The sequence below is a fragment of the Marmota flaviventris genome, chromosome 7 (assembly GCF_047511675.1).
Source record: "Marmota flaviventris isolate mMarFla1 chromosome 7, mMarFla1.hap1, whole genome shotgun sequence".
Lineage (NCBI taxonomy): Eukaryota > Metazoa > Chordata > Mammalia > Rodentia > Sciuridae > Marmota > Marmota flaviventris.
Window position 1 is genome coordinate 107,501,990 of NC_092504.1, and position 22,405 is coordinate 107,524,394.

At 37.7% G+C, this 22,405-nt stretch overlaps 1 protein-coding gene across 3 annotated transcripts in view; it reads left to right on the forward strand.

The window, feature by feature from the left end:
- Ppm1k (protein phosphatase, Mg2+/Mn2+ dependent 1K) overlaps positions 1 to 18,145 on the forward strand; it is an 87,047-nt gene extending 68,902 nt beyond the window's left edge. For all 3 annotated transcript variants that reach the window (XM_071614551.1, XM_071614552.1, XM_027926673.2), the window contains 6 exons: positions 2,249 to 2,758; positions 3,897 to 3,997; positions 11,031 to 11,196; positions 11,537 to 11,681; positions 12,617 to 12,751; positions 13,710 to 18,145. In XM_071614551.1, the coding sequence (XP_071470652.1) occupies positions 2,319 to 2,758; positions 3,897 to 3,997; positions 11,031 to 11,196; positions 11,537 to 11,681; positions 12,617 to 12,751; positions 13,710 to 13,841 (1,119 nt within the window). In that variant the 5' untranslated portion in view covers positions 2,249 to 2,318 and the 3' untranslated portion in view covers positions 13,842 to 18,145. The remainder of the gene's footprint in view (positions 1 to 2,248; positions 2,759 to 3,896; positions 3,998 to 11,030; positions 11,197 to 11,536; positions 11,682 to 12,616; positions 12,752 to 13,709) is intronic.
- Positions 18,146 to 22,405: the final 4,260 nt, after the last annotated feature.

The following is a 22,405-nucleotide window of genomic DNA, read 5'->3' on the forward strand; positions in this document are numbered from 1 at the left end:
TGAAAAGCCAAGAAGGGATGGTTCCTGAAGTCTTTCATGATACATTAATTGAATTGGTTGCCATGTTTATTCTAAATTCTATGAAGGTAGGCTCTGCTCTAGAGGAACAGAACCAATAGAATGGATAAATCCTTATAAGAGGGGATTTATTAGATTGACTTTCATGATCAGAAACTGGATAGTCCCGCAATGGTCATCTGCAGGCTGGAGAAGCAGGGAAACCAGTAGCTGTTCGGTTCTAGAAGCTGGGTACCTCAGAACAAGAGGCAACAGTAATGCAGCCTAGTCTGAGTCTGAGCCCTTTAAGCTCCTCGGATGGTTGCTGGTGTGAGTTTGAGTTCAAAGGCTGAAGATGTTCGCTGCCTTTGATGTTTGATGTTGGCGGGTACCGCCGCAGCAAAAACGCACCCACTCAAGAATGGAGCTTGCATGCATATATGAGCTTCCTTCTTTTTTTACTTTTTTTTTGTTTGTTTGTTTGGTTTTTGTTTTGGTATGGGGGATTTGAACCTAGGGGTGCTTAACCACTGAGCCACATCCCCATGTCTTTTTATTTTTACTGGGAGACAGGGCCTTGCTAAATGCTGGGGCTGGTTTTGAATTTGTGATCCTCTTGCCTCAGCCTCCCAAGCCGCTGGGATTGTAGGCATGTGCCATGGTGCCAGGCTGGAGATAGGGTCTTGATAAATTGGTGAATTTGGTCTTGAACTTGCCATGGCCCTGCCTCAGTCTCTCAAGTAGCTGGGGTTACAGGCATGCACCACAAACAAATGACCTAAAGTTTATTTTTAATTCATAAAGTAACAACAGGCTAGGAATGTCTGTTCAGCTGTAGAGTGCTTGCCTAGCATGTGTGTGGCCCTGGGTTCTTTCCCACCACTGCAAAAATAAAAAAAATAAATAAAAGAAAGAAACACTACTAAGTACTCAGGAGATGAGTTTCTGCTTGGATCCTTATTTGTATGGAAAACAACCAGAAACATAACCCTTCCTGCAAGGATATCGGAATTCCCCTGATAACATCCTGGAATGCCAAGAAAGCCTTTGGGATTGAATTTAAGCAGGAGTATTTTAAGGAAATGTAGTCTCAGGTGTGGTTGGGCTGCAGGGTGGGGTAAAGGAGAGCTGCAGCTGTTGGTGTAAATGCATAGATTATAAATTAGGGCTGCTCATCATTATTGTAGTGCCTCCTGATTGCTGAGATCACAAACTCACACACTTGTCATGAATGTCTTCCACAAAGGACAGCATCAGCACTGGCTCACCTGTGAGCTGGGGAGGGGTGTGTATAGAAACCAATTTACATTAACCCTGATGATGTAGTGTCCACAGTTTGTAGTTGAGAAAAATCAAAACAACATTTATATCCTACATGGTATCTTTGCTAAAATTTGTCCACTCTTTAAGAACAGAACTATTGGAAATAGTTTATTAGCCATTTATTTATTTCCCTCCTATTTCTCTTTTGAGGCCAGACTTTATTGGTTTGAGATGTAGCTCAGTGGCAGCACATTACCTGGCATGGGTGAGGCCCAGGGTTTGATTCCCTGCAGTGCCAAAAAAAAAAAAAAAAGATTTTGTTGCTATTGTTAACATTTGCCCTTACCTTTTCTTCAGAGCAATGGAGTTAATTTGAAGGGAAGAACGTTTATTTATAGCTGAGTTCTATATTCTTGCTACTCCAGGTGTAGCCTGCTGCCTTCAGTATCAACAGGGAGCTGGTTAGAAATGCAGAATCTCAGAGCCTACCCATACCAAATGAAACAAAATCTGTGTTTTGATGAGATCCTGGAGTGACTGTAGGTGAAAGTGTTGAGAGGCACACATTCTATATATATGAACACTCAAATTTTTATAGAATTTGAATACTAAATGGAGTAGATAAATTGATTCTTTATTTTATTTATTTATTTTTTTGGTACTGGGGTTGGTACAAGGGTGCTTTACCAGTGAGCTACATCCCCAGCTGTTTTAATTTTTTTATTTTGAAACGGGATCTTGCTAAGTTGCTGAGGCTGGCCTTGAAATCATGCCTCAGTTTACAGAGTAGCTGAGATTACAAGCATGAGTCACCATAGCTCAAACCTATTGATTATTCTTGGAAGTAGGCTATTGGGTGTTTACCCAATATATAACATAAATATGATATCTACTTCGGGCAGATCTTTTATGGCCTTCATGTTTGATAATGTCCTATAATATAGATAATTTATATTCAAAATTGCTGACAAAGTCTTTCATTTTCCAGTTGCCTGTTCTTGAAGAGATTCCATTGTTCCATTGACCTTTGCTGCCATTGAGGCCTGTGGAGTTGAGTTATGTCAACAGCGGCCTTAATTACTTTGGTTAGAAGTGGTGGGAACCAGGTGAGAAGAAGAGTGCTGCTGAGCTCCCGCCTGTTGCAGGAGGACAGGCGTGTGTCACCCCCCTGCCACAGCTCCACTTCAGAGCCTAGGTGTTCTCGGTTTGACCCTGATGGTAGTGGACGGCCAGCCACCTGGGACAGTTTTGGAATCTGGGATAACCGTATTGATGAGCCAATTCTGCTGCCACCCAGTATTAAGTATGGCAAGCCAATTCCCAAAATCAGCTTGGAAAATGTGGGCAGCTCTTCCCATATTGGCAAACGGAAAGAGAATGAAGATCGGTTTGACTTTGCTCAGCTAACAGAGGAGATCCTGTACTTTGCAGTGTATGATGGACATGGGGGACCTGCAGCGGCTGATTTCTGTCACACCCACATGGAGAAATGTATTGTGTATGTACAATGGCTTTCACTCTTGACTTTGCAGTTCCCCCAAGCTTCACCAAGCTTAAACGTTCACCCCTTATCTGATGAGTTTAGTTAAACCAAGTTACTTGCATGGTTTCACACTGCCACTTCTTGAATGAGCAGTAATTTAAGCATGCCACTATTACTGATGATATTAGTAACTCCTTGGGGAAAACGTTGATCAGAAAACTCGACAGCACTTGATTTATGATCATTTCAAGTGAATTAGTAGATAGTACACGAGATAACCTATGAGAAGCATGTACTCCCATCAGTGCATGGCACATAGTAAGTGATTAATAATTTTAATTGACAATTAATTGACAATTTTAATTTTAAGTGATAGTAATAGCTTTGAATACTCGACCTTGGATGATTGGTCTTAGTGTGTGGAAAATGCATTTAATGTGGGTATGTTGAATTCCTTTAACTATTTCATTTACCCGAATTATTATATTTTTGAGGATCATGCTATTGCTAGAATTAAAAGGGGGATATATGTGGCAGAGTTATGACCATGTGCTATTTTTTATCTTCCTGTATATGGTTAGTTATACTGTTCATTAGTGGGCTTATGCAAAATTCACCTCATTCCACAAAAGAATTCAGTGGTTTAAGTTTATATGAAGAAATTCTTTTTTGAGATGGGGTCTCCATTGCCCATGCTGGTCTCCAGCTCCTGGACTCAAGGGATTCTCCCTTCTCAATTTCCTGAGTGCTGGCACCATTCCTGGCCTATGGTGGCACTCTTGACCTCTAAGGATTGTGGGAGTGAGTATTAATTCTATAAGAACAAGGACTTGGGCCTCATTTATTTATTTGGTGCTAGGCATCAAAGCCAGGGCCTCATGCATTCTAGGCAAGCACTTTACCATGTCCTTAAAAGCTTGTCACATGCTTGGAAGGCCTGAGTACTATTCTCAGAACAAAAAAAACAAAACAGCTTATCACAGTACCTTAAGTACTGGTCAGTGATGGTCACTGAACATTGCCGCTCTGGTGGGTTGTAAGCATCTGCAAGTCATGAGATCTGTTGTGAGGAATGTCTGCTTGGAAAGGTGACTGTAAGAAGGAAAACCTATTGTGAAATGATTGTTCTGTGTTCTCTTTCCCTTCCTCAAAGGGATTTTCTCCCTAAGGAGAAGAACTTGGAAACTGTGTTGACCTTGTCTTTTCTAGAAATAGATAAAGCCTTTGCAAGCCATGCCCATCTGTCTGCTGATGGTATGTAAAACAATCACATTCCTCAATGTCTTGAGAGAGGCTGGTAAAAAGGCAACAGTTTAGCTCTTTGGGAGTAGGAATTTTAAGGAATACTTATTTGTAAGAAAGTTTATTTAGAAATGATTGTATATAAAGATTCACTTTTAATGCTCTTTAGAATCTGAACTAATGTCAGTACCTCCCTTTTACTTGAAAGGGAAGTTCCAAAATGGTTTAGTTATTGGATTTTAATTTTTAAGATTTAAAAATAGTTAATTTGTTTGATTTCTTGTTTTGTGGAAAAGATATCCATACTGTGAGAGAATGTTTTTCTTTTTTGAATGGTTCTAATGAGCAAGTCTATAGGGTAATCATATCTGGCTTGGATGGTAATTGTTTAGACAAGAAGAAAATAGCTAATAGATGCTAAATAAGAAAGGAAATGACTAATATGCATTAATTTGTATAATCAGAAGGAAGATATTTTTCTCCACTTCTTAAAAAAGCTCCATCTTGCAGCTGTCCTATGGTAGCTAGTGGTATTTTTGTTTTTGTTAAACATAAGGGCATGCCAACTGAATTTAAAAGTTTGTGTACTCTGTGTCCTTAAATTTTGAAAGTAAAATGTTTCTGGTTTTGACTAAATTTATCAAAACCATTTCAGGAAAATGTAGCCAATGTTTTCTAGTCAGCTAGCCAGAATCCTTTGTCCCTGAACTTAACCTTGAATACTTCTGCTGCAGTCATGGAATATATGCCTCATAACTGATTTGAAAGTGAATTTTTATTATTTTTTTTCTTTTTGTGGTGCTGGAGATTGAACCCAGTACCATGAGCATGCTAGGCAAGTGCTCAAACACTGAGCCATGTCCCCAGAGTGAAAATGAATGGTGCAGTGATGTTATTAATCTTTTTTGGTTTCATCTTTTTCTTTAAAAATTACACCAGAGAAATGTCATTCTCAGTTGGAGTGCAAGGAATGGAAAATTTTCCCCATTTCATAGATATGGAACTGAAACTGAAAGACAGATGTCATTTCAGATTAGCTGGGACTTTCCTGGCACCCAGCCAGGCCTCTCTCATGTGCATATTTATTGATGAGGAGGGGAGAAGGTGACTCTGGGACTGTTCCCCATCTTGAGATCATCCTGCTCTCCACCCCCAACCTGCACCGTCAAGCCCAGGGCCTGAGCATGTTAAGCAAGTGCTCTACCATGGAGCTACACCCCCAGCCCTTCCCTGCTCTTTTTTGAGAAACTTCCCATCACAACCCCATCCCCCTTTGTTCAGAGATTAATTTTTTTAGTGTGTAGATTATTCAGGCCCATTTTCTCCTCTCTTGCATTCCACCTTACCTTTAAGAAGATGGATTTTAAGAGAGGGGGAATTTTATGCATTAGATTTAGCTCTTGTTCCTGATGGGTGAAACCCATGAAGAAGAGAAGAAAAAAATTCTTGTAGTTTCATATGTATAACTCTGAATTTTGGTATGCTTTTATTTCATCCATTACCAGGTTGGCTGTGAGTTTGGTTGTCACACACCAAGAAGTAGTACCTGTGATGTGCCCCAGCTGTTCTGCAAACAGCTGCAGACTACTGGGCAAGGTTTGCAGAAGAGAATGGGTCACAAGGCCAACCACCAAATGTGTTGTTAACCCTTCACGGGTGCAGTCAGCTGTTTTGAAAAGGATCTGATCAATGTAGATGCAGAAAACCATCAATATTAGACTTGGTATAAAGTTTGTGAGGACTCCTTTAATTTATTAACAATAAATTATAATCAAGTCATTTTGAATTTGGAGCATTTATTTAAAACTTGAATATCTTAGAAACTTTCAAATAGTTGTATAAAGAAATTAATAATAAAATATAATTTACTCCTAACAATGAAATTGGAATATATTGTTTAATTTAGTTATGTACTTTAAAGTATATGATCCCAGAACTTTAATATAGATGTCTTAAAATTTACATTTCATTTAATGGTCATTTTGTTTGAAAATTTAATGGAGCAAGATAGAAGGATGCTTAGTGCATTATTTTTTAAAAAGGCTATGATAACATTGTCATTAAATATTATTGTGTTTTTATTCTTAGAGGTTTATTAACCTGTGGTTTTGAAAAAAAAACAGTATTTTGAGAACATTTTAAAAATTTATTCTTAATAAGTTGCCAAATCCTCAGAGATGACAAAAATTGCCTTTTGGTTTCGGGAGCCTATTTTATCAAATATATTAAAGCCACTAAAGTTAGAATGCTGTCTATTAACTTTACAATTTGTGGGTTGAGAAAAAAACAAGCCTATGTCATTTCAGATTTCATGGTCATTTAGGTTCAAAAAAATTAAAATTTCTAATAAGAACTGAAGCAGTATCAGTATTATAAGAGTAGATAATATTCTTTTAGGTCTGCGTAAGCAGAACTGGCACCAACTAAGGAAAATTCTGTCATTCTATGGTTTCTCTTTTTTTTGCATCAGCACCGTTTTCACTCCTTTTAACCTTTCCTGTAAGGTCAGGGACTGGAGTTGATTCAGTTTTTTTTTTTTTTTTTTTTCCTTTCTTTTTGTGGTTCTGGAGATGGAACCCAGGGCTTCACATAAGCTAGACAAATGTTGTACCACTGAGCTATATCCTCAACCCTTTTTATCACCAACTTGGAATTCTTTTTGTACTCAATTCATACCAGTAATGTGTGTTTTTACACATAGTGAAACCAGCCTGTAAATTCAAATGCTATCCTGTACTCTATTGTTTAGAGATAGTCACTTAAACCAGGTGGGAGAGAACTTAAATTATAATCCTCTATGTCCTATGAACTCTTCAGAGTGTTTCTAGATTGCTTAAACTTTGAAAGCAGTAAAGCTCCCCAAGGGACAAATGGATCAAAAACAGAAGACTTGCTCTGACACTCAGAGTGGGAGACATTGATGACAGCACTGTGAGTTTCATGGGAAACATCTTTGCTCTTCATATCATGACTTTATGGAAGAATTAAGCAAAAATAACCAAGGCAATAAAATGCAACTCATTTTTTTTTTTTTTTTGAGATGCTGGGGAGTGAATCCAGTGCCTTGGTCATGTTAGCACTCTACCACTGACCTGCACCCCCAACATTTTTGAATACCCTTCTTATGGTGGGAGTCACTGAATAGAAAAAAAAATAGGGACAGCATTGAAGAGATGTTCTTATTTTGCTGTTACTGCTTCTGCTCATTACTTTGATTTTGGTGTTCATGAGTCATTTGTGTCTAGACACCCATTTTTAATAAGTATTAATTTATATGTTATTATTTTCATAGTTGAATAATTACTGGGAAATATTGTACTTTGAAAAATACAGCTTTTACTTTTTATGTTGCTATTCAAAATTGTGATCATTTTTCTTCTGTTGTGTTGACCTGCAACACTGGGGAAAAGAGAGAGCTGCAGAAATATCCGATTTATGTGAAATTATAAACGTGTTATAAAAGTGTCAGGGACTGGAGTTGATTCAGTTTTTTTTTTTCTTCTTTTTTTTTTTTTTTTTTTTTGTGGTTCTGGAGATGGAACCCAGGGCTTCACATAAGCTCAAGGGCCTTACTAGCTTTTATTTAAATAAGAAATTAAAATTAATTATTCTGCTAAAAACATTGCTTTTAGATACCAAATCCCTGTACCCTTAACAAATGTGTGAAATCCTATATGTGGCATAGGAGGTGCTTTAATTCCTTCTTGGTATATATTTAAGTTCCAGTAATTTGGTGGTATACTGTAGTTCACATTCTTTAACCATGACTGCTTGTCATATACAAATTATTCAGTGTTGGAACGATAAATTTACCTTTTTGTTATTGGGACAATTCTGATATTTCTACTAAACAAATTTACAGTGCATTTTTTTTTTTCTAACTCAGTGGAAGTACTGATTTACTTTGTTGAAGACCAAGTAGTTAAGTGTGTCGTGTGTATGCGTTTGTGTGTATGAGTTTGAGCATGTGGATATATGTTTGTGTCATCACTGGTGTGTTCTGGTACAGATGCATTCATATATAGGTTTTTTCCTATCCTGGAAATTGCAAATCTAAGAAGCGTTAATCTGTGATGAACAAAAATAGACTCAACTACAAAATACCACCAAACTGAGCAAACTGAGTTTTGGAATCATTGACTTGGCATCTCCTGGAATATTATGTAATTTGCTAGTGAAATTTTCACCAAAATAAAAACCCTTCCCCTTATTTTGCAGCTCTTTCTCTGCCCTCCCCTGTGTCGCAGGTCTGTAATGTTTGAGCACAATTCCTGGGTGAATTTCCTACTTGCCTCTGTGCGTGTTATTTGTGGCAGAGAACTGTGCCCGGTCAGCAGCTCTAGACCTGGAGCCCGTGGACACTATATGCTGGGCTTCAGTGGAAAGAGAGATCTGCTTAATTTTGTCTCAGGTGAAGGAGTCCAGCGGTTCCTAGCCTGGACTACTGGAAGGTTCCCACATCCTTTTGTCCCATTAGTTGAGATGACTTGCAGTAGAAATTGTCCAGTGAGTGTTAAGAACTTATTGAAAGATGTCTTAGTTTTAAAGTCTTGTTGTTAGGGCAAAAAGTGAGAACTTTTGCTTCCCTGTTAAATGTTAAATGAAAATAAATGCTGATTTACTATTTATATTCTTAGATGCTTAGCATACCAGAATCAACAGTTAGTTTTGAAACTTTACCCATAAATCCTGGGATTTTGGAACTGTGAATGTGAGTTGATAAAAGCTCAAGCTCTTTTATTAAAGTCTAGGTGGCAGAGTCATGAATGACAAGCCTAAGCAACTGAACTTTCATTTATGAAATTTCAACTGTCATCATGACCAATTAAGGACCACTTTTTAAAAAGCTGTTGCTGAAGGTTTAGACAAAGGGGAGGAATACAAAATTCCCTGGACAGGTAGCATTTGAGTACATGCCTGTATTTTCTTGCCTGGCTCTTTTAAATAATTTGAAAAAAAATACAGTTGGCTAAATTATAAAGATTTCATTTTTGTATAAAAGATTCCATTGTCTTATAGTGGTTTGGCTAATCTCAACTTAAAAGTTATCTCAAGGCTAATCTTTATTTGTAAGGTAAACATCACTGATGCTTATATTAAAACACTTATGCCGTGCAATGACAAATACATATTGTAGCATTGCATAATAATATTACTTTGACACAATAGTTCCAAAATCAAGAGATGACTGGGAAGATAGTGCAACTGTAAATGCTATTTCTCAATACAGTAAATTCAGCATGACTATAAAAAATTAAGTAGAGTTTATTATGTTTTTCCATTTTGCTTTTCTGATTAAAGCAGGCATTTTAATATACTGGTTGGGAAATCTACTTATGCATACATTTCCTTTCAAAATGCAATACTGATAAAGTTTTTAAAATTTCCTTTTTGAAAAGAAATTTTTACAAAGATTGACTTTCAATCAGTCAAATCAATACGTACTTTATTTTAAAATCAAAATTAACTGGGCATGGTGGTGCATACTATAATCCCAGCCACTTGGGAGGCTGAGGCAGGAGTATTGCAAGGTTGAAGTCAGCCTCAGCAATTTAGCAGGGCCCTATGCAACTTAGTGAGACCCTATCTCATAATAATAAAAAATAAAAAGGGCTGGGGATGTGACTCAGTGGCTAAGTACCACTGGGTTCAATTTCCAATACCTAGATAAATAAATAAAATGAAATAATTAAATAAATCAAAATCAGTTTTGGATGATCATTTGAATATTTTTTTTTTAGATGCTTTAAAGAATTAACAATGTTGGCCTGGTACGGTGGCACATGTCTATAATCCCAGTGGCTCGGGAGGCTGAGGCAGGAGGATCGCTAGTTCAAAGCCATCCTCAGCAAAAACGAGGCACTAAGCAACTCAGTGAGACCCTGTCTCTAAATAAAATACAAGATAGGGCTGGGGATGTGACTCAGTGGTCTAGTGCCCCTGAGTTCAATCCCTGGTATCTACTCCTTTGCCCCCCAAAAAAGAATTAACAATGTTACCAGAGATAATACCTGCTTTAAATAAGTTATCTCTTTCAATTTCTTCCACTTTGCTTTATTTTTTAGTTCATAGTTTCTCTGTATTCTCACTTTTGGCAAGGCTCAATGCACCTTAAATTTTTTTAAGAAATGGTAAAACTTAGGACAGACACTGTTAGAATAAATCAAAGGGAAATTATAAAATGCAGTTGGACTTGAACTGCAATAGGAAATAATGGCAACTTAGACCTGTGAGATTGAATTTTCTTTGATCTCAGTAAAAGAAAATTAATATTCTTGGAATGCTCTGGCCCAGGAAGGACCCCAGGAGTAGCAGTTGACTGTACTGTACTCCCTTGTGTTTGCCCACAGACTGTGTATTAGATCCCTGTGGAGCAAACTGTGCTTATTACAAGTTTATGGGAGAAACTACAATGAATTTCATTTCCTGTCCCTGAATCTTTGTTTAGTATAATGATGGCTATAACTTTGTTTCTCATCTAAGGAGAGCAAAGATGAACAGAAAAGAATGTGAGTCTTCAATGATTTTTTTTGAAATATAAAATCTGGTACTTGAAGAGCAAATGATGATATGTCCTTGACATGTCTCATTAAGTCCATTAGCTGATAGAACTTTGACAGAATAGAAGAAATGGAGGAGAAAAACCTAAAAGAGATGATTGTAGAAAAAGTCATCCTATTGTAGTATCCAGTTTTAATTACATTTTAATACTTTTGGTCTTGACACATTTAATACACACATTAAATTCACATCAGTTCTACTTTATATGAACAGGAGCTATTTGGAGACAGTGATGCATTGTTTACCTAATTAGATTACCTACCTTTTCTGTTTGCATGGAGCCTTGTTACTGAATTAAGTCCTTGTTTCTCTGCATGCTGTTACTTACATAGTTTATTTGCATTTTATTTGCATAGCTGTAGTTAAATTAGAATGATCCACCCTAGCACTAGTATATCATGCTTGTGTTTTATTTTGTAATTTAAAATTCTGTATCCAATCATCTGACTACCGCTAACTCCTTCTCTTTTTTATAATATTATAGCAACCCTTCTGACCTCTGGGACTACTGCCACAGTAGCCCTGTTGCGAGATGGTATTGAACTGGTTGTAGCCAGTGTTGGGGACAGCCGGGCTATCTTGTGTAGAAAAGGGAAACCCATGAAGCTGACCATTGACCATACTCCAGAAAGAAAAGATGAAAAAGAAAGGTACTGACATCATGGATCAGCCATTCTAATGTGGATAATGCTTATAGTTCGAGATAGAAATGAAATCTTGCTTTCTTTTTTATTTTTACTGGGCTGGGATTAAACCCAGGGCCTTGTTGATGCTAGGTAAGCACTCTACCACTGAGTTACACTGCCCCTGGCTTAGATTTTGCATTTTTGACTGATGTCGTGCTTACATTTAATATTGACTCTGTGTGTATATATATTTTGTATATTAATTCCAGCTATGGGATTCTGGTAGAATAGCTCTTTTGCCCTTTGTATTATATAAAATTTTTCTGTATATATGTCTTCAGTTTTTTAATGTTTTCTTGACCAGGATCAAGAAATGTGGTGGTTTTGTTGCTTGGAATAGTGTGGGACAGCCTCACGTAAATGGCAGACTTGCAATGACAAGGAGTATTGGTGATTTGGATCTTAAAGCCAGTGGTGTGATAGCAGAACCTGAAACAAAGAGAATTAAGGTAAGAGAGGAGTTGCAAGCACTTGATAGATATACAATGCACGAATGCAGGATTGTTTCCAGCTATAGGCTTTCTTAGAAGATTTAACTGAGGCCAGATGGTTTTAAAGGGGGGTATTTTATGGAAAGATGAACTTTTCAGGTAAAATGAGATACTACTTTCCTGGCCTGATATATGACAAAGTTTCTGGTCTGTGTTTCACCCTGCTGTGGAATTCTCGTAGAATGGCTCTTTTACCCACCCTGGCACCCGATCCTTTGGGTCATCTCAGCTTGGAAGCTGTCCTTGGCTTCTCTTCTCTACCATGCTCAGTTATCACTCACCTCTATTTTTGTGGCATTAGTGCATCTGTTGCCCTAAACTGCCCCAGTATACACCGAGTCTGGGATTTGAAACTTCTTTCTCTGAAACCCTTGAGCCAACTACAGTGCCTAGCATAGTATGCTACAAGCTTCCAATAGAGGCAGCAAATGTTTATTATTTGTATGAAGGGTTTCTTTCATGTCTTAACATGCCATTTGTACTCATTTTATGTAACAAGTACTTTTGTAGGTTTTACTATGTGCTAAGGTCTGTTCCAAAAAGGTAATACTATCCTCATTTCACAAGGAAACAAATCTAAGGCGTATAGAAGTCTAAAGCATATACAGAGGCCCACAATTTTAAATGCTAAAAAGTCCTGACCCAGTTGCATAAGAGAGGCAGGATCAAACTCAGGTTTATCTTAGCAATTGGCTGTCTTTTTTTGGGGGGGTATTACTAAGCCAATGTTTGGTTTATCCTTGGTGGTGGTTGATACTTCTTGCATTTTCACTGTTTGCCTATAAACCCTTACACAGATGACATTAAGCAAAACAGATAAAATCTTCAAAATACCAAGACCATTCTGAGGTAGAGTCTAGTTTATATTGATCTGCATTTGATTCTGATTGTAGCTCCAGCATGCTGATGACAGCTTCCTGGTCCTCACCACAGATGGAATTAACTTCATGGTGAATAGTCAAGAGATTTGTGACTTTGTCAATCAGTGTCACGATCCTAATGAAGCTGCCCATGCAGTGACTGAACAGGTGACATTGGCAGAGTTTCTTCTAAGGATCTTACATGGGGGGAGGAGGGTAAAAGACAATCCCAGGCAAGTGGTATCTGTGCAGCCCATAGTGCTTTTCACTGTGATAACCACTTGAGATTTCTTTGAAATCTTGAATTTTAGCTTAGATATCACAGTGAGTTTTACACTTGATTCCATATTATTTCCAATGAGCAAGTTTTTACCATTTGCCCAAGTAATTAAGAAAAATTAATATTCCAATGAAAAGTGTTTGCTTTGTGTTTTGACCTTGTATATACCTTGAAATGTTAGTAGCAGCAATAATAGCCAACCAATATATCACTCTCAGACACTATTCTGTTCACATATGTTAACTCATGCAATCATCATGATGCCTTTGAGGTTGAAACTTTTTACAGATGAGAAAAACTGAGGTACAGAGTCCACGTGTCAGAACATGTGTGAAAAAGACCAAATTACTAAAAGGTGAATGGACAGGATTGTGTGTCAATCAGAGCTAACACACAATCACTGAGTAATATCCAGTAAAGAACATGAAACATTGCATTGTGCTGTTTAATATTCTGTTCTGATGGATAGTGGTGATAGCAATTCTAAGTTAGAACCATCACTGATCATGCTTTAATTCAACAGCTGTTTTTTGCATTTCCAATATTTATATTTTGAATTGAGGGGCCAAATTTGTCTTAAACTTTTAAGTGATAATATTTGTAATTAAGACATGTAACATAGTAAATGAGAATGTTTGGGGTCATCTGTTATTCCATGTGCAATTTAATAACCTTGTGGAGCATTGACACAGGGTAAAAGTATCATAAACCATTGTGAAATATTTGCACTTAGTAACTGTACCTAAAAGCAGTTTGGCTTTCTAAGGGAAGGACTTTTTTTTTTTTTTTTCTTTGTACAAACTCTGAATTCTCATGTTTTCTCTTCTTTCTTGGCAAACTTTGTAGGCCATACAGTATGGTACTGAAGATAACAGTACAGCAGTAGTAGTGCCTTTCGGTGCCTGGGGAAAATACAAGAACTCTGAAATCAACTTCTCATTCAGCAGAAGCTTCGCCTCCAGTGGACGTTGGGCCTGATCGCTTCCTTGGACTTTGAGTTTCTGTGCAATATTGTTTTGCTGAGCGTGTGAAGAAACTGATAAGATAAAAAAATATTACCTACAGCAGTGAGTCGCTAGATCAATACACAAGTCTGAGTAAACTTAATAACCATTTATATATAGGTGTTTTCATAAATACCCATCACATTTATGTTCACCTGTTCATGCTCAGTATAAAAATATGTGTAATTAAGCTAGTGTGAGTCTCTAAGTTGAGTGGGCAAATGAGAAGTGGTTTTGGTGTACTTGATAAGTGTTATAGGTTTTTTTGTTTTGGTTTTGGTTCTGGGGATTGAACCCCAGGGTGCTTTACCACTGAGCTACATCCCCAGCCCTTTTAATTTTTTCTTTTAAGACAGGGTCTTGCTAAGTTGCTAGGGGTCTCACTAAATTGCTGAGAGCCTCCCAAGATGTTGGAATGACAGGTATGGGCCACCGTGCTAGGCTTGATGAGTGGAACATTTCTCTGTGTTTGTGCGTTTGTGGTACTGGGGATCAAACCCAGGACTTTGCACATAAATTTCTAATTTTTACCTCTTAGGCAGCTATGGTTTCTTTTCATCTTTTTTTGTTCTTTATTCATTTGAACAGGTTCTTAAAGTTTTTCTATATTTTCACAGCTCTTCAAGGTGTTCTGCAACTTTTTTTCTTTCTTTTCTTTCTTTTTTTTTAAATAGAGATGGGCTCTTTCTGTGTTGCCCAAGCTGGCCCTGAACTTCTGGGCTCAAGTATTCGTCCTGCCTCAATTTCCTGTGTATCTGGGACTTTAGGGGCACACCACTACAAGGGCATACCACTATGGCTCACTTACCAGTGTTTATTTTTAATAATAATATCAAAGAGCACAGGTAAAAACTGGGTTCTTTGTTACCACATTTTTTATTCTGGACCACTGGTATGTAGATTTAACCATGCAAAAGAAATCCATTTAGGTGACCTCACTAAATTCTAATACATTTTTCTCATATTTTTTATTGGTGCATTATAATTACTAAATTGTATACATATTTATAAACATATACTTCTATCTTTCAACTATCAACAGCTCTCTCCCCATTCATTCCTATTTTTATGTAGTTATTAATGTTATATAGATGTGAGTATTCCTGGGTTTTGGTGGGTAGCTCAGTAATATTGCATGTGCTTTTGAGAGACCCTGGGTTCAATCCCTGGTACCCCCCCTAAAAGAAAAAAGGAAAAAAAAAAAAAAAGAGCACTCAGATGTGACTATTATTTAATATCAGAAAAGAATGCACAGGCTTAGGATATTTTGGTCAAAACAACACAAAATTAAATACTGACAAACTGACAGTATCGAATATTTTTTATGAAGTTTCCATTGGTTATCTCTAACTTTATGGTTTTTGTTTTGAATATAGTATGTATCTTTTTTTATAGAGTCAACAAGTTGGATATTTTGTTAGTAAAAATAATACCACATTGACTGATATTACTATTACACACATAGCTTGAGGTTTATGTTTCTGTTTTCCTCATTTCTAAGACTTAAGAGAAATAATAAATCTAAAACAGACATATATTAAAGCATTCTGTATTTCATCTTGCTATGTGATTCAGAATGTAACACTATGCTTTATATCTGCATGTGAGTTTGCTGTTAAGCTGTGAATCTCCCTGTGTACTTGGAATAACATCTGCAGTGTGTGTTTGCAGACTTTGTGAATTGGTTATATGTGTGTATATATGTATATTTTGAAGTAATATGAAATGAAAGGGAACAATCTTTCATAGCTCCTTCAACAGTTAGGTTTAAATTATCCATACATTTACCCCTAAGGATGATGGGAAAACTGAGCATAGCTCTTCGATAGTGGAGAATCAGTGGTGAGCACACAGATTAAGAATGACTGTAGGAGGCACTTTATTTTGGGTAATTTATCTGGAGAACCAGGAGCAGAGCCAGCATGTTGAAGCTACATTGTTATGTGGTAATTTGAATCTAAAAATAAAGGATGTGAGAAAAATACTGAGAATTAAGAATGACATGGAATTTTGTGGTAGAAATTTTAAAAAAAGATATGAAAAAAATTCAATGTAGTGTGTATCTTCAACTTTTAGTTTTCAAGGTTGATTTTTTTTCTTTCTTTCAGCTTTGTTTAATGGATTATTTAGAAGGAAGAGGATTCAATATAAATACTTACATCTTCTCAACTTTGGGGAAATGGAAGAAAATAAATCTTGTTTTCCTGCCTGATATAATTAGGAATTGTCCTTTGGGGAAAAAAATGCTAAATAAATATTTCAGGTATTTTTTTTTAAGGTAATAAGGTGAAAAGAGGAAAAATATTACAGGAAAGAATGTAGTCTGCTGCTTGTAGTCTGAAAGGTGGGACACCAAAGAGACTCTAAAAGGTGGGAAATTTCTTTCTCTTTCTGATTCAGACCATGGAACAGAAATTTGGAAGCTACATTTAGGAGCATGGAGAATTTCCAAACTCACAGGCAAAGTGGAACTCTGAAGCACAACAATGACATTCTAAAGATGCACATTTCATTTTTGTTTTCAATTATTCACATGACTATTTCTCTCTTTTACTCAGTGGTATTTTCAAGTTCAAAGTTCTAAGTGTCATTAATGGAGTGAGGTGAGTTGCTACGTTTAACCAAGAAGAATTTGTAGCAAGGTGGTATTGGGTACACTTGACTCTGTTTCACCTGGAAAAGTTTCAAAACCCTAAGTCAACCTTGAATAAGCATAAAACATATGCTTAAGAGTATAATGTAATATGTTGATTATCATAATCCATAAAAGATAAGCATAAATGTATTAGGCCTCTAAGTCTGCTAATGGAAATTATGCAAATAGAAGGAAAAAAAAAGAGACACTTCTAATATAGTTTTTTAGTTATAACTGAATTTGCCATATAGGTATAGACATGGTGTAAATTATATAACATCAATTATTTTTATGTTTGCCTTTCATTTATGAGTAGGATATAAATCATCTTTCTACATTGTCCAACTACTTGCCAAATAAGGTGAAATATTCTTAAAATCATTGTGACCTTTTACGAGTGTAAGTTCTCCAGTGTTTATATATTCAGTAATAAATACAATCAGGCCTGTATTGATGCAGGACTGTAATCCCAGTGACTTCAGAGGCTGAAGCAGGAGGTTCACAAGTTGAAGGCCAGCCTGGGCAACTTAGTAAGACTCTGTCTCAAAATAAGAAGGACCGGTGAGGTGGCTCAGAGGTAGAGTACTTGCATAGCATGCATGAGGCCCTGTGTTCAATCCTTAATACCACCAAAATACAAAAACCCCAAACCTCCTGCTCTCTATCAATTGTTCATTTGATAGAGATCTTAGTGTTTCTTAAGTGCTTCAAAGTCTTTTCTACTTTTCTGGAAAAAAACAGCCATTTGGGAGGGATCAGTTTTGATTCTTTGTACTTTATGAAGTGAATTTTCCCCGAGTTCCAACATTAAAAAGATCACTTTGAAGAATTAGTAGCATACACTTTAAAATATAGAAATTATTTTATAAAATGAAATGTAATTTTTTTTAGAATGTCACTAGAAAATTGGGTAGGTCTATGCTAACTCTCAAAAACTGGACAAAACATTTAGTTTCTAAGAATGGGAATAGATTTAATGTCATGGTAACAGGACAGTAAGAAAATGCTTTAAGGTGGGGGTTGAGGGAGTTGAAGTGTAGCATTAAACTGTTAAGCAGAGACAGGTGTTGTATTTTCCTTTAGCTTCTCAAGGGGTCTCACATACCTGTGGCTGTAAAAAGCCACATGAGTTTGGGTTGGGTTACAATTGATTGTATTTCTCAGAGACCCTTATATGGATAACTTAAGCAGAAATTAAAACTCATGTCTTTACAAGGTGACTGTACCAAATGGTGATGGCTTGACTTTTGCTTTTGGCATCTGGGATGAGACCAATTGACTCTCTGGCAGCTCCCATTGATTATTAGATGGTTGAAATGGTGCATTGGTGGTGGTGCTCTGTGTTCTGGGCTGGGCGAGTATGGAGGTATTCCACCTGTCAGAATGACTCATCTCCATTGGATTCCAGTGCAGAATCTTGCAGCCTGTTGTCCCAAATTAATTCTCTATAGAAGTGCTCTTGTGTTTTATAATTTGCCGAAGTACTACTTGGTGTATAGTGCCTCCTGAAGTGAGCTGATGTAGATGCTGCTTAGACTGTTTTAACTATAAGTTAGAGTGACTGTGAACAAGCGGAAATCACATATTTTGTTGTTGAAATATTCTAATAAAACACATGCATCAAAGACTTTTAAAATGTCCAACTGTGTGGTTTTTTTTTTTTTTTGACATCCAGACTGTCCAGTGTTTATTATGTGTAGGATTCTGTGAACATTAAAAAACCATCAGAGTCAATGAGTGAGTTGGAAACTGCTTTTAGTAGCCAAATTCTGAATGTTTACAAATTAAGGTGAAGAAGCTTTGGGGGGAAAGATATGCTCTACCTGTTCAAGTCTTTTTGCTTTGTCGAAAGCAAAATTCATCTCTTATTTCCATCTTCCAAAATATTTCATAGTACATCAAAGGGAACATGTCATGATGATTTCTAATAATGATTTGCCTATAGTTTCAAAAGTTTTGTGATATGTTTTACTGCAGCATGTCCATATAAAAGTTAGAAACAGATGTTTGGTAATGATGCTACAAAATTCAGGATTATACTTGTAACACAAGCAGTTTTTGATCTGTCATTGATAAAATAAAACATAATTATTTGTACTCCATAGACACAAGGACCTCTTACACAATAAGTCCTCTAAAGGCAGTGTGATAAAAATATGCCTGGCTCTTTCTGTGTTTAGCAGGTAGTCATTAATGTTTGTTAAATGAGTAAACTAATGCATTGACTTCTACTTTCATCTGTTAATGGGGAAACAGGCATTTGATTTTTATTTTTATTTTTTTGGTAGTGGGGATTGAACCAGTGGTTCAATCTGATATTGCTTTACCACTGAGCAATATCCCCAGTCCTTTCCATTTTTTACTTGGAGACAGGGTCTCACTAAGTTGCTGAGGTTGGCCTCAAACTTTCCATACTCCTGCCTCAGCCTCCCAAATTGCTGGGGATTATAGGAATATACTACTATGTCCTGTTCCCTGCATACCTTACTGGGGATTGAACCCAGGGGTGCTCTACCACTGAGTTACATCCCCCAGCTCTTTGTTTTTAATCTTTTTAAAGATTTTGAAGTAGGGTTCACTAAATTACCTAAGCTGGCCTCAAACTTGTGATCCTCCTGCCTGAGTAACTAAGATTACAAGTGTGTACCACTTCACCCAACTGAGATATTTTAAATAATTAAGCCAAGTATAGTGTGTAATGTAAAGGGATAACATTTCACCTCTCTTGGTGAAATGATGATTAGTTATGCCTATGTAATGTACAGGTTCGTAAAAATATGGTTCAGAATCTTTTTCTGAAACTCATTTAAAGGAAAATAAAATCTAAAAGATCAGGGCTGCTTGAATGAGTCTAACTCTGCTTCTTTGAAAGACTGGAAAGAAGAAATGAATATACCACATTCTTCTGCACATATTATCTCAGTCATCACAATCACTGTGAGGGTGTTGCTGGAATTGTCGTAGGTAACTTTACTTACATTATCTCATTTATTGCTTCCTAAACTATAAGGTGGGGGAATGGCTTTATGACAGGTTGGGTTCCTCGGAAAGCTGCTCAGAGATTCAAAAGCAAGCTTATTAGAGAATGTTCTTGGGAATATGTGACTGAAGGGAGACAAGCAGGGAGAAGCTGGGCTATGTGCAGGCACAGCAGAGACCCACATCCTTCTACAGTGAGCCCTGGAATTGGGGTGTCTCTTAGAGTTGTGCCCATCTGGTGGGGGTGGGAGAACAGGCCTTTGTTTGGATACAGACTGTCCTTGGAAAGAGAACATGACTGTGAGCAAGGAGGTTCTCTTCTGCCAGGGAAAATACTTGTGTCTGGGGCCTTCCAGGAAATGGAGTAGTGTGAAGTTCCCCACTCTTCAAATTACTATTCTTAAGATCAAGTCAGAAAAATTTCAGGCATGTCACCCAGAATGATAGGCATGAGTTTATTAGAGGGGGTAAGAAAGAGGAAAAGGGGACACTCTCAAAGGAGAGAGTGGGTTATCTGAAAAAGGAGAGGGAAAGCATGTTTCTCCTGTCCTACAGTTTTATTGGGTGTCCAAGGGAAGTTTCCAGATTGTCCCTCCCAGTCTACTTCTTGACTGTTAGCAGGATGACATCAGACTTTCTAGTCTCCACTGTGTGACAACTCTAGGTCACTTTGACCCAAGCTAACCAGTTCCAATTGAAACCCCGTTCTTGCAGATTACATGGTTGGGGGAATTTTCCTTATCTCCCTGAATTTCAGGATCTGGTCTGTGAAAGGGTCACAAAAGTCCCCCCTTCAGGGTAACTTGTGTTCCTTTTATTGGATTCATGTGGGCATGCAATTCTCCTGTAGATAATAGGTAGTTTGCTGAAGAATGTAACATATCCTGTCAATTTAAACCAGGGAAGGTTGCAGGTAAATTGCTTTTTGAAGGTGAGAGCAGGTGGTGATCTGCACATGGGTCCATTTTATAGAATTATTCCTTTAACCTCACAGTCCCACCACTCAAATCTGTCCCTTATTACTTGGAGAGGGTGGCAGATGAGAGCTGTCTCCTGGTAGTGCTCCCAGCAGGTAGAGGAAGAATTCCTTCAGTCCTGAGGGCTCATTCTAGGAAAGACGACACAGCATCCGCTAAGTTTTAACTCCACTCTGAAGATAAGACAAAAAATATGTGTCCAAGGTCCCATATTGGTTTCTGTCCAGTTCGAACCTCATTCGCAGGAACTCATAGCTCTTTCTCAAATGGGAGGCCATGTCTGTACCAATTGACACATCTTGCTGTTTGGACTATGTGATCCTGAATAGAGTTTATCCTTGGCCGGTCAACAACCAGTTAGATTCTCTTTAAAAATGTGTACCAAGAGATGAATTGGCTCTGTAATGTGTAACAGGAGAAGCTAGAATTGCAGGAACTTGTCAGACAGATCCTGGCTATTTCTAGTGTGCAGAGAAAGCAGAGATGGGATCAGACACTTGCCAGAGAGACAGAAATGAAGGAAGGAGCTTCCCCACCCCCAGCAGTCTCAGGTCCCAGCTTGTGGCTCATTGGAGAGGATTTCTGAATAGACAGAAACTCCCACAGGGAACAAACAAACAAAACAGCAACTACCTAAAGGCTCTGGCAGGGAATTCAATCCCAGTCCTATGACACCCCAAAGTCAGTTATTTTCCACTGAAGAAATGAGATGAGGTTAATGAATACTTACACATTAATAATTAAATGAAAAAATTCCACAAGAAACCTGAGAATGTTTGCTAGAAACCAGGAAGAACAGAATAAAAGAAAAACCTATCAGAGCAAGAAGGAGAAAAAACAGTACAAGTAACCCAAGTTCAAGACAAAAGTTAACCAAACTTTTAGGCTTTAGAATGCCTGACTGCATTCATGGCTCCCATTTCCTGTCTCTCATTCACTCCTCAATTCTACCTTGTCACCCCACCAACCAAAGAAACATCTGTTTCAGGGGTCCACAGTGACCTCCTCCTGGCTAATCACAGTGGTTTTTATTTTTTTTTTACTTTTAAATTTTTGAACTCCTCTTCATTGCTTCATACTCTTGGCCACTCCCCGCTTGAAAAATAGTCTCTCTCTCTTTGGGGGCTGGGGATGTGGCTCAAGCGGTAGCGCGCTCGCCTGGCATGCGTGCGGCCCGGGTTCGATCCTCAGCACCACATACAAACAAAGATGTAGTGTCCGCCAAATACTAAAAAATAAATATTAAAATTCTCTCTCTCTCTACCTCTATCTCTCTCTCTAGAAAAGAAAAGAAAAGAAAAATAGTCTCTTAGCTTTCCTGAAACCACTTTTCCTGTTTTCCTTCCATGTATTCAGCAGCTGCTTCTCAGTCTTCTTCCTTTTGAGTTTTGATGTTGTCTGGATCTACCATCAACACCCTTCTCACTGTGTAACCTTGTGGGAAGTAATCAGCCTCATGACTATACCTATTACCTGGGTGCAGATGACTGACAACTATATGCCCAGCTGACTTCCCTCTTGAGCTCCAAATCCAACTATTCTGACATGCACTGGGAATGATCACTCTGAGATTCTGAAGATGCCTCAGTGTCAACGCATACCCTCAAACCTATTCCTTTTCATTTCTCTATCTTGATGAATGGCAGTGCCTCCCATGCAGACTCTCCAGGCAAAACTCAGGGAACCAGCCTTTCCTCCTGCATGTCTGTAATTTGTCTCCACTGCCCCATCCTCACTATGACACTGTAGCTCCCCAAGTGATATCCCCTTTCCCCTTGTTTGCTCTTCCCTCCCTTTCTCCCTCCTTCCTTCCTCCCTCCCTCCCTCCCTCCCTCCCTTCCTTCCTTCCTTCCCCTTTTGTAGTTCCAAGGATTGAACCCAGGGTGCTTTACCATTAATCTACATTTTCAGCCCTTTTTATTTTGAGTCAGGGTCTCACTAAATTGC